This window comes from Tamandua tetradactyla, chromosome 6 (genome assembly GCF_023851605.1).
Source record: "Tamandua tetradactyla isolate mTamTet1 chromosome 6, mTamTet1.pri, whole genome shotgun sequence".
NCBI lineage: Eukaryota > Metazoa > Chordata > Mammalia > Pilosa > Myrmecophagidae > Tamandua > Tamandua tetradactyla.
The window spans coordinates 30,930,761-30,944,156 of NC_135332.1; the positions used below are offsets into that span (position 1 = coordinate 30,930,761).

The 13,396-nt window shown below is 43.6% G+C and overlaps 1 protein-coding gene across 3 annotated transcripts in view; it reads right to left on the bottom strand.

Annotated features, from left to right (window-relative positions):
* Positions 1-11,178, bottom strand: part of FAM117A (family with sequence similarity 117 member A) — a 44,833-nt gene extending 33,655 nt beyond the window's left edge. The window contains exon 1 of one of the 3 annotated variants that reach the window (XM_077164714.1): positions 10,923-11,178. In XM_077164714.1, coding sequence (XP_077020829.1) covers positions 10,923-11,118 — 196 coding nt within the window. In that variant the 5' untranslated portion in view covers positions 11,119-11,178. Of the gene's footprint in view, positions 1-10,717; positions 10,854-10,922 lie in introns of those variants that run through there. The other 2 variants (XM_077164716.1, XM_077164715.1) reach the window with 2 other exon arrangements.
* Positions 11,179-13,396: the final 2,218 nt, after the last annotated feature.

The window sequence follows — 13,396 nt, forward strand, 5'->3', positions numbered from 1 at the left end:
GAATATAGAATTGCCATACGACCCAGCAATACCATTGCTAGGTATCTACTCAAAGGACTTAAGGGCAAAGACACAAACGGACATTTGCACACCAATGTTTATAGCAGCGTTATTTACAATTGCAGGGAGACGGAGACAGCCAAGATGTCCATCAACAGACGAGTGGCTGAACAAACTGTGATGTATGCATGCGATGGAATATTGTCCGGTTTTGGGACGGAATGAACTTATGAAGCATGTAATAGCATGGATGGACCTAGAGAACATTGTGCTGAGTGAGTCTAGCCAAAAACTAAGGGACAGGTACTGTATGGTCCCACTGATGTGAACTGACATTCGAGAATAAACTTGGAATATGTTGTTGGTAACAGAGACCAGCAGGAATTAGAAACAGGGTAAGATGGTGGGTGGTTGGAGCTGGGGGGATACAGACTGTGCAACAGGACTAGATACAAAAACTCAAAAATGGACAGCACAATAATCCCTAAGTGTAAAGTAATCATGTTAAAACACTGAATGAAGCTGCATCTGAGCTATAGGTTTTTTTTGTTTGTTTGTCTGTTTGTTTGTTTGTGTCTTTTTTTTTACTATTATTATTATTTTTATTTTTTCTCTATATTAACATTCTATATCTTTTTCTGTTGTTTTGCTAGTTCTTTTCCTGAATCGATGCAAATGTACTAAGAAATGATGATCATGCATCTATGTGATGATGTTAAGAATTACTGATTGCATATGTAGAATGGAATGATTTCTAAATGTTGTGTTAATTTCTTTTATTTCTTTAATAAAAAATAAAAATTAAAAAATAAAAAAATTAAAATTAAAATTAAAAATTAAAAAATAAATAAATAAATAATGGGGGAACAAATGTTAAAATAAATTTAGAGTGAAATGCTGGTGACCGGTGAGGGGGAGGGGTGGGGGTAATGGTATGTATGAATTTTTTTCTGTTTTCTTTTTATTTATTTTTCTGAATAGATGCAAATGTTCCAAGAAATGATTATGATGATGAATATGTAACTATGTGATAATATTGTGAATTACTGATTATGTATGTAGAACGGAATGATCAAAAATTACGAATGTTTGCATTTGGTGTTTTTTGGTATTTAAAAAAATTTTTTAATTAATTAAAAAAACACTTTACAGATTACAAAAAATTATATATATATATATATATACACACACACACATTCACATACTCTCCTTTGCTGGGTTTTGAGCGGTAGTGTTCTCTTTGAAAAGAACAGGGAAGTGTCAGAGGTCAGGAGGTTCGAGGTGGAGAGAAAGCTAAGGGGTATTGCTACTTATTTGGTGATAGTTCTACAGCTCAGTTCCTTTCTCCTAGCCTACAACGCAAACAGCAAATACTCAAGTGTTTTGTTTAGACAGTTGAACTATTACATGGACAGGAACCAGAAAAAGTATTTGTTATGTAAGAGTGTTGGTTTCTCTTTTCTTTAAACAACAAAAACCACACACACAAAAATAACAACAATAAAAAAAAACAACAAAGCATTTAAATGAACCATGGAAATAGCTTTATTATACAGAATCATTTTTGTAATATTTGTTATGATGGGATTTTGCCTCATGAGGTTGGGAAGTAACTGGGAATGGAAGGTTCCACATATGCACGTGACTATTAGAACATTTGAGAATTACACGCAAAATCTGGTTTGAAGATAAGAGATGCTAGTAACACACCTCTCGACACAGTAAAATAATCTCTATGAAGCAGGCTAGGCAATTCTCCATACCATCTCCTTAGATGGAGCTTTCTTCCTGTGTTCAGGTCCCTGCTACCTGCCATACTGGGCACATGCCTGTCTCAGAAGGAGCTCCATCATATATTACAATTGCCCTACTCCCAATTAACCTAAAGCAAGGAGAGGGAGACATGTTCAGGTAGATGAGGTGCCCACCAGGCCTCTTTCTCATTAGAAGAGTGTGTGGAGGGGGAGGGGGTTTGCACTAGGAGCCCCCCACATGGAGCAGGAGGCTCCAAATTGTCATCATGATGCAAATGCCTTCTGTACCTGTCCCTTGCCACAGGAATGCACCATCTACATTGATTCCCAGGTGCTTTTTCATTTCCACACAGTCACATATATGAAAGACATCCATCTTAAGAATGTCTTCCTGGCATGGCCACAAGATCAATAACCATGACCATGACCCCAGAGGCAGGAATTCCTACCTGTCCCAGGGTAGCTATTCATTCCACATGGAAAATGCTTATTTCAGACCAGGGAGAAACACTCATAAAACGACCACCATTATCACACATATAATGTAATAACCATCATCTTCCAATTATCCACACTGAGTGTCTATGGTGTGGGTGGTCACTTACAAGGTGCTAGAGGGAAAAACAGACTTCTTTGCAAGGCATTTTCCCTTCCAGCTCTCTTTTGATCAGTTAAACAATTTTTCGCTCCTGGAATATAGATGGAACATCAGCATGCAAATAGAGAAGAAACAAAGCAGGAGACCACAGCCTGTGATGAAATTCATAAGAGACATAAATGGGAAGAGTCCTAGACTAGGAGCAAAAGGGTTTTTTTAGCCACATGGTCTTGTGCAAATTTCCTTCTTTCTTGGCTCAGTTCTTTACCTGCAAAAAATATGTAAATGCCACCTGCATCTGGCAGGAGTGTTGGGAGGATGAATTTGAAACACTTCAGGGTACCAATTATGGGTCAAAGAGCTACACAAATGTAACACACCCTTCAAACTCAAGCTATCTATATTCTCAACTTCCTTGAAAACTACAGGTGAATTTTGGGGCCTTCCAGAGTTAGGATTCACAGACTCTTACTCTCTGTAGAAGCAGCTGTTTTAGTCTTTTTCTATGAAAAAGGAAGTACCCAATATTATGTTTCTAAAAAAGAAAGAGTCAAGGTGCTGCTATCACCACTGGGAATGTGCACCTACTTCATGTATGCAGCTCTTAGAGCCCTCCTTTCACTAGCCTCGAAATCAGACTACCTAATATTGTGAGAGTCCTCTGGTTGCGTGGTCATGCCAAACACCATCCCTCCACCCCCCCAACCCTAGCTTGTATGCTATATCTGATGGGCCCCAGTTAAAAAGACAACCCCCAAACAGGGCCATGCATCAGGTTGTTCGGCAGCCTGCAGCTGTGGAGCAGGGAGTGCACGTGGTGTCATCTGTGGATCTCTAAAAGCTGTGTGGGTGATCAAACACACATAGAGCACAGAAAACTCTTAAAGGAAAGGAATTATGGGAGATAGGCAAAAAGCGTGAGGAGGAAGAGGCAAGGAGAAGCTGCCTTTCCTCCCAACTGCACTTTTACTCTGTTCAGTTATATCCAGACCAGCAGATTTATAAAACCATTTTGACTAAGGCACCAACCAGGCCCATGACTTAAAGGCAGGTGAACACAGACTCTATGGACAACATCATGCGTCCAGGCTGGGGTATGATGATGAGCATGTCTTTCCAGCATTTTCCCGTTTGTTGGGGAGAAGGAAAACAGCAGCAACTGGTGTCCTGGGATGGTGCCTGGCTGAGGAGAGGGGGGCTTCCAGCCTGATCATAGTTCTGAAGCCACCCTTGGCCCCAAAAGACTGGAAAAGTCTTTGATTCAGACATCTTTTTTCTGCTTCCCCTTGCTATACAGCACTACCAGGAATTTGGTACAAATCCACCTGGAATGAAAGGACATCCAGGATTCATCTTGGTCTCCTTGACCTCTTACCCACATCTACTTCTAAGCCTAAACCTAGGTAGTCTGGCTCTTTTACAAAATCATAACAAAATCCTAAACATTGGCTGTTTCCATGGATAACCTGGTAACTGCCCAAGCTCACCTCTGGCTTTAAGTGTATGGAGAAAGTAACCTACAGGCCTAGCAATGACATGCATGGAAATGCCACGTCTTTTGCCACCAGCTGGGCTTCAAGCCCAATGACCAGGATGAATAGGAGACCAGTGACTTAAAGTGCGAGAGAACACTAACACATTGGGACAATGGGGTTTTCCCTTGTAAGTAGTTAAAAGAGAGATATTGGTGGGTGGGGGAGTGGGGTGAGGGGGACAGTGTGAGCAGACCAGAAGTGGAAACGACCATTACAAGGGAGCTGGGGGAGGTGTGGTTCACTCTCCCCACCCCCTCTGCCTTTCCAGCAACTCAATCCAACAAGTATTTATTGAGCATGACACTCCCCATCTGCCCTGGCCCTCCCTCTGCAAAAACACTCAAATCTGTTCAAGCTGCAGGGTGAGTTCCACTGCACTTGAACTTGAAACATGAGGTGCCTACCTCTTAAAAAGGCAGGCACACAATTTCCAAATTGAGGTAGAGGGGAATAAAGAGGCTTAAAGTTAAGGAATACAGCTGAGCAGACAAGGCTACAGCAATGTCACTTTTGAAAGGAAAGGGGAAAGAGAGAAAAAATGAAATTTATCCTTAGAGAGAATAATATATTGGTCAATTAAAAAGCCTACTCAAAACATCTCATCCTAGTAGTTCTCTAATTAACCTCACTTAACATTGAATATTCTTTCCTTGTATGCCTCCTCCAGCTTGAGTTTATAATGTATTCACTTGCAGGTATGTTAACTATTTGCTTTTAAAGTTGTATATTTAATCCCACATTTGCCCCTTAAGGAGGTAATTTCTAAATTATCTCTGGCATGTCATCATTTAGAATCAGATGTTAAGGGGCTCCAAGTGGCAGAGCTGGTAGTAGACTTGTCACCCCCTAACAAATATGATCCATCCGGAAAAGCCACACACCATTTGCAGGACAGAGCACTCAGGGTCAGAGAAGAGGCATCCCAAACTTACAACTGTGCCCTGCCAAGTCCTGTCCATCCTCTAAGGAGTCACACTCAGGCAGCTTCTGAGAAAAACCTCCCCAATCCCTGACCATAGGCTTGTTGCTTCTGACCCCTCAGAGTGGACTTTCAGATCTCCCCCAACCTCCACCCCTCTTATGAGAGAGCTGGAAGCACAAACTGCTAACATGCAGGCAGAGTACATTCCATTTACCCCCAGCGTCATCTACCTGAAGCTTGTGAGCAAACCCACAACTTGTGCCTGAGCAGGGCAGGGTAAGTGTCTGTACATGGCCTCCACTTCACTTCCAGGTTGCCCAGGGGTTGGAGCTAAAAGTTCTTCTATTATGAAATACTTTGACAGCATTCTTTTAAGTTCATTAAAGCCATCCTGGATTGGCTGTCGTGCTCCCACACAGTAAAAGCCAACTGAGGCTTATTTGGGCCTGAGGATAAACATTTAAATGACTCTAAAGCTGAGCACTAGGCTTTGCTGAAGTGATTCTGAAGAAAAGTGTGGGGCAGAAAGCAAAGTGCCAGGAAGTTTTAAAAACAAGGAGGTTTGGTGGGATCCACAAGGCATGAATGTTGTAGCCAACTGAGAGAGAGCTTCCCACCATATAGCTGTTTCCAGGAAACTAATGCCCGTTCACAATCTCTACCTTAACTGAGAGGAACTGGGAACACGGATCACTTATAAACTCCGAATATAATCTAAAACTTTTTATATCTGAAGTTAAGACTTACTTTTGACCTAATAATGTGAATAGACTAATGTTTGGTTAATTCATAACCCTACAAACTAAATCATGGGATAATCTGCGAATTACTCAGGCAGTAGTGGAAAGTTGACCAGATTTCCCACTCATCCCACCTCCCCCCCAGCCCCTTCCCTGCTCTTTCACCTATGTCAGGGAAGGACAACATCCATTTCAGAGCAGGATGGAACTTAACTACGAAGAGAACCCGTCCACTGTCACTAAAGTATCTCACTGTTGGACACCTACTTTCACTATGGATTTGGAAGGAAACAAAAGGTTGCCCTTTCCAGCCCCTTAAAAGGGCTCCAACTGCTGTGGCATAAAAATAAGCACAGGTAAGTCTAGTCAAAGTACTTGACTCAGTATTTTGAGCTAGTGTCAAAGAGCATTTGATGTATGTGACAGTGTCAATAAAGAACTTGAAAGCCAAACTTACTCCCTGCCCCCCAGAACATGTCATGTGCTGAAGTCTGAATCTGTTGGCAGAAAGGTTCCACAAGAGAGTTCTGAGAAGCTGGAGGAGGATACCCTATTTCCAACAGTTCCACTAAGATCAAGGAATAGTGTGGCCCTGGCGCTTATCACCTTTCAGTATAAACTAGTAGAAAATGCAGATGAAGTGTCCCCTGACTGGCCAAGCTTACCAACCAATCACCCATGGTAACATACAAATTGCCTCCATCCCTAAGAAAGTTTTGCAACCCTGCCCAAATCTTCTAGAAATCTCCATTTGGAACCAGAGAGAATGATGTCCTCTTATCACCTAAACCCCACAGCTATTCTCACTCCTCCACTGTCCTCAAATGTGTAAACCTCCTATCTCTATGTTATACAGGTGAATAACTTCCCATACTATATAATCGTTTGCTATTCAAAACACTAAAAAACACATAAACCCACACTCCTTTGGGTACCAAAATGGTAGCACAGCCCCCAATTTCAAGGATGTCATCACTGGTGAGAACATTTGAGAGTCAGATACCCCAGCAGTGCATTTTACCGACCATGTGCCTGGTGCTAGCAGAGCTGTCAAAAGCAACAGTTGACAGTGTTGGGTTGGGAAGTGCCTTGTGTTTAAAGCTTCCCAAACATAAAGTGCCTCACTCACAGGTTTATCAAGGACAATTATACACCCTAAAAAGATTTAACTATACCCCTAAGACTCACTATAGCAAGGCAGCTCCTTGGTGTAGAAAGGTCGTACCCTATGCTAATCTCAGCCAGAAGGACCACAGTTTGGTGAGGACTTTCACTCAGTTTCTAATAACAACCTTCTTTATGTGGTTCCATGCCTAGCCAAACACCCAGCCCCCATGGACTGAGTTTTCAAAGCACTGCAAGGAAAGTAGCTTAATAATTACCAATAGCATAAGAACACTGCTTTACATTCCTTCAAATGGCCATTCTGAGGAACCTAACCGACATTCAATATAAACCACCCTTCCTTTTTCACTGTGGAGAAGCCAGTATTTTTAGGACAATCATGACCACTGCCAGCTCTCAATGATCTGTTCAGAAAAATAAAAACTAACAAAAATCCAAAACAGGAGATAAGTCTAAAGTAATTTCTATCTGATTTTGAAATGTGATCATTGCAGTTGTGGGTGGTTAGGTTTGGTGGCATAAAACCAGAAGGGGTGCAAATTTACCTAACAGATAAGCTTTTATGTATATTCAAATTAGTTTACAGCTACTGAACACATTACCTGCCTAGATTCACATGCGATCTTCCACAAAAACTAAAAATTGGCTGGAAGCAAATGACCCCCTTTTCCCCTAAAATTTGAGTGGAGATACATGCTTGTTAGTTTTCTCGACCTCCTTAGATTTTATGAGGATGGGAAAATAGTACACACATTTGAAACTGATCTTTATATAGGATTAATCGTCAGATATACTGTTTAAGACCAAGGCAGGCAAATTTTTCTATAAAGTGCCAGACAGTAAATATTTTAGGCTTCATGGGCCATATAGGCTCTATCACAACTACACGACTCTACCACTGTAGCATAAAAGCAGCTACAGACAATACTAAGTGAAGAAGTGGCTGTGTTCCAACAAAACTTTATAAAAACAGGCAGATGGCCGGATTTGGCCCAAAGGCCACAACTATTAATCCCTGGTTTAAGAAGGTTCTATTGGGCGGAGGAGGTGCAGAGGCAGCATCCCAGCACCCAGCCAGCACCAGTGGGGCTGGTCTACTGGAAAAATAATTTGCAAAGCTGGATTAAACATTATCTTCATTCTAGGGATATGGAGACAGAGACAGTAAACAAGATAGGTGAAACTGGAACCCATAACAGTTCTCCTCCTAATCCCATTTTGTCCATTATCAATTTCTCAGCTTCCAACTGACATAACACAAGAGATTTTAATTTAATGACTAATTACAGTAAGACATTTATCCTGAGTTCTTTGCTTTCTTAGAGTTGACCTTCATTTTTCTCTCCACTCTCTTCAGGCTTACTCATCCCTAGGCCAGGCTCATAAAAATGAACCCATTCCCACTTTACGAAACATCCCTTATGGTTGAATGGCCGCAGAAGGTAAATCCTGCTCTTTACACCATAATCCTTTTTACAAGGTCTAATATATCTTGTCAAGTGCACAGCAGGGTGTGTGGCAGGGAGATAACTGCACAGCCCTGAGCGTTACATCACTTTTGAGATGGGAAACAGAAACAGTGACGACACTTAATTGTTCCTGAAACCTAGTCCCAGCTCCCATGCCTTTTTAAACAACTGGGTTTCAGAGCCCCGTTCAGAAAGCTAATTTTAAAAGATGAGGGAATATAAGTGCAAGCGAAATTCTGAAACCTGCAGTACTGGTTTCAGACCAATCTGGGTTTGCTCTTTGAAGCCTGAAAAGGCAATGGGCTCTGGCCAACAGTGCTCTCACCTTGGTTTGGGGGAGGGAATAATAACAATATAAGCAGCAGCAAACACTTTTATAGCACCCTCTATGTGCCAAGCACTGTTCTAAGCACAATATATCTATTAACTTGTTTGATTCTTATGATGAAGGTATTATCCACATTTCACAATGAGGAAAATGAGGCATACTTCCTCAAGGCCACACTGCTAGTGTATGGCAGAACCTGGATTAAAAAAAAACCCAGGCATTCTCATTCCCAGCTCTGTGCTCTGAAGGGTTTATTAAAGAAAGAGGCTTTCATCTATCACATATATCCTACTGGCATAAAAGAAACCACCCCTGACAGTTCTCAGTGCCAACAAATGAAAACAGACTACATACACATAAAGATTTAAGTTAACACGTAGAAGGCCTGATGTGCCCCTAAACCAAAGTCCAGGAACATTCTCGTGTCTGGTCACAAATAAATCCACAAGCTCAGACTACTATTTCTATTCTTCCTCTCACCTGTCTCACTGAAATCTACAGATAATCCCACTATCCACCAGGCAAGCACCTTATTAACACCTCTGGGATATTAATATGTGGAGACATTATAAATCAGGCCCACCTATAAGCAAGAATCCACCCAACTTGGCCCTAAATCATCTGACAAGTTATGCAGAGCTCAAGTTTCCTGTTTTTACCAGTATCTTAGGGCACCTGGTTCTGTAAAAGGAGCAGGCCACTAAAGAACCCAGGCATCCAAGCCTGCACTCCTGCTTTCACAGCATTTACCAGTTTACCCTTTAAATATTAGTTCTATAGTAGACACACACAAAAACTGCTGTTAAAATGATTGCTAGTAGATTTCCAGCTACTACACAGGTAGGCTTTCTGTTGATTTCTACTAAAAGTGATTAAGGTTCTGGTGCTTGCTGTTCCACTAACTTCCCTGAGCTCAAAAGGAACCCAAACAAAACCAACAGGTTTGTAGTCTTGTGGTTTGCTTTACAGCTCATGATAGGCATAAGTTTGTCTGGGCATTGCCTTGCTCTACACCACGGGATTCTACACATACTTTTACTACTCGGTCACCATCTTGCTACCAGATTTGACCAAGTTTCTGCATTCCCTGATATGATGCTAACATTTATAGTAAGGTCCAGATAGGCTTGTAGACTTTCCGCCTCCAAGACCCTCTTAACCCCATTCTTACCTAGCAATGCACTGTAGCAGATATGTTTTCAGGAGGGGGATGTGCAGTAAGTAAGTTTAGTAATCACAACAATCTCAGGCGACTCTGGTTTAGAGAATGCCATTAACTGTTTGATGGCAGAGGCGATGACTTCTGTACATTTAGTACAGACTCTGAGGTTTTGTAAGTGTGCAATGATCTTTTCACATCTGGTGTGAATCAAATGCAAGCCTCACTTTCAACTTATTGCCAACCTCCTCATGCAAGTAGGTTTCTTTTCCTTTTCCAAACTGCCTGTATTTGTGGGACCCGTCATGGCTTTGAGTGTGAAAGCAAGGTTAAGTTGGCTCCTCCCGAGTTTCCTCACACCTACCACACCAAGCTGCTATTAAGATACCACTTCAGTGCTGTTCAGAAAGTAGGGTATTTGCCACGGTGCACTAATGGGAGCCCTCACCCCACTGCCACGTTGGCTGGCAATGCTCAGAACAATACAACCTTGGTGGGGGGAGGAAGGAAAGGCAGGGGGCAAACTGTCTGTGTCCTATACACATACACACACACACACACACACACACACACACACACACACACACGGGATGGTTGGAATGAACAATCATACTAAGCAGTCGATGATCTGGGGAACATACAACTTCTGGGCTACAGCGAGAGGAATGCAGGGAATCGGGAGCGGAGCGTTCGCATCGCAGTAAAAGCCGTTAAACTTATTCCAACCGCTCAGACGAAATCGGCTCCAGAAGGTGGCATAAAGGAAAACGCACGTGAAGTAGCGGGGAGAAGAACTCCAGAGCTGTAAAGTGGGATGCTGGGGCCAAACTTAAGTCGGAGAAGTAACACATGGCTCCACGGGGCTCTCCTCCATGCCCCTCCCCCTCGCCGTGCAGGCGCCCAGCGCCCACCGGCGGCTCGCTCCCAGCGCCAGCCCTCCCGACAGGGCGCCCCCATCACGCGTCGCTCCTTCCCCACACCTCGCCCCCACTCTCGGCATCTACCACTCACCCCCACACGACACTTCTGCCCACTTTTCAGTTACGCCCCCAAAGCCAACCTCCATCTGTCAGGTCCCTCACCTCACCTCCCGGCCCCGACTCCCTGCACGCTGGGTCCCAACAGTGAGCCCCACCGTCACGGCTCCTCGCTCTCGCTCCCTCCGCCCTCGTAGATTCTGCACCCTCTTTTCTCTCCTTCGCCCCCATCCACTTCTCACGCACCCTCCGCTCTCGTCACGCGCCCCCTCCCCCAACGGCTCCTCCCCCGTACCCGCTCCAGGCCCGGCTCACCTGCGCGGCCACCCCCGTCCCGGCGCTGGTGCGGCTGTTGCAGCTGGAAGGGGACCGTGGCCCTGAGTGGCTGCAGCCCAGCCCGGGAAGAGCCGGCGGGGGCTGGGGGAGAGCAGCCCCGCCGGAGCCCCCCAGTCCCTCCGCGCCCCGGCCCCCAGGCACCTCCGCCTCTGCCGCCCGCTGCGGCCCCCGCCATTGCCCACCCGCCAGACAGCCTGCCTGCCTCAGCCCCACAGCGAACCCCACACAGCCCCCCAACCCCCGCTGCCGCTACTTATCTGTCCTACGGGGCGGGGCCCGGCCCCCTCTTCTCAGAACTTTCATTGGCTTACGGATCCCCAGACCTCCCTCCCGACCAATCCGCGGATGGCTCTTCCCTTTTCTGAGGATGATTGGTTTCAGAACTTAGCGATCCCGCCCCTACCCCCAACATCCAGTCTGCTTGCCTACGGCCGAGAGGCTGCTGATTGGTCAACCCCGAAGAGGGCTAGTTCTCCCGCGCAGCCAATGAGAAAACGCAGAAAGGGGCAGCGTTACACCCAGCCCCAGGTAGTATGCAAATACGATGTCGCGTGACGTCAACTGTGCCAGAGGCGGGGCGGGCGTAGGTTGCAATCAGGCTCTAGCTGGTGAAATCGTTATAGGGGGTGAGGGGATGTCAAACTTTTAGGCAATTGAGTCCGGGCAGCACTGAGAAAGCGCTAACTTCAAAAAGCATTATATTTGATTTAACCTAAAAACGTTATTATTCAACCCTTATAGGATCTCAGTGCTTGCTTGCAATCTCCAAACTAAGATTCTACAAATGAATGCAAAGTTTGCACAGTATTTGCATACAATTTGCATAACATTCGTTCACTTAATGGCTCCCGTGCCTCATGTGACACCCACATTTGTCCTTCCCCACGTTTCCAAGTTCTTATTTGGTGTTGGTCCAACCTGAAACAGCTGCTAGCCTACAAATTAAATTGGAACTCTGAAAAGGAGCAGGGAATTTCCCTTCAGGGTCGTCTGTTCCAAGTCTAGCTCAGCAGAGTGGAAGGAATAAAGTGACTGTGGAACTTGCCTAAGTTTCCACAGAGACCTCATTAGCAAATCCTAGTCTTCCCAATTAAATACTGTCATCTAAGTCAAAATGAGACTGGGTGGTCCCCCCAAAAAGGAATGCATGCAGATGTGAAAAACCACATGCTATAATATATATGAAGGAATTTGGGAAAGAAAACAACATTTATTAAGTGCTATTAAAAATTACTACTCTGTATTTATCAGTCATTTTATTCTATATATGGAAAAAGCAGAGGCAATCAACTCTGGGTAGTCTGTGTTAAGGGACCATCCAAATAATTGGATAATTCCCTCCAGATTTATATTTAGCTGTGAATTCTAATTTTGATCTTGCCACCAATTTATCTTTCTATTTCTGTTTTTGCCCAGTTTAATGTTAAAAGTGAAGGTATCCCTGAAGACAGTAACTAATCAGAGAAAAGGAGATAAACTGGGGGAGTGCTGTGTGGTAAGGGGAAGTCATTCTGGAATTAAATATTGAAAGCAGATAATATACAATGTGGAAACTCAAGAGTGGCTGAATATTAAATTCAGCCTACATACACAGAACAAATGAAGGCAATGGAATCTCCTGAGGAAGGGTTATCCTTGCAAAGAGTGCAGTCACACATTTGAAGGATTTACTTTAAGATTTGACATTCAAAGTTTTTTTTGACTGGAGAAATGCTGAACTCCTTTTCCATGAGGGGGACAAAGGCAGGGAGGAATGAACAAAAGCTGATAAACTGATGAAAGCTCAGACTTTATAAACCCTGTTTGTTTTTTTAAAATTCTTGCATTTATATTGTTCCTCAATTCCAAATAGATTAAAGTCTTCACATACTATTTTTTTAATCCTCATGACAATCTGGAAGAGGGAAAACATGAATTCTTGCCCTGATACAGATGGGGCAACTGAGGCCCAGAGAGATGAATCCTTTTGATTCCTTGTCAGATCTCTATCCACTGTTGGGTCACCCTACATCACATCTTCATTATAAAATCTGTAATGATAGCAGCTAACATTCACTGGGTTCCTTTCTCCATACCAGCTACATGTTAAGCATGGTGCGGTGTGAATATTTGGTGTGAGATAGATATTACCACCTCTTCATTGAGGCTTGAAAGAGAAGTAACAGTTCCAAGGTTACCTAGGCAGCCTGACTCCAGAACCTGAGCTACTAATCTCTATGCTTGTAAAACTTTCTTACAAACACAGAAGGATTACTAGAGTCTCCAAAGATGCAAATCTGGCTGTGATATTAAATTTAGTTAACATTTGTCTAGGGCTTTCTAGCTTTCACATACACCATCTCATTTAATTATCTCAATAGGCACAAAAGGTGAGAATGCTGATTTTTTTGTACCCATTTTATAGAAGGCTAAGGCACAGAGGTTGGATGACCTGCCCAAGATTATCCAGTTCA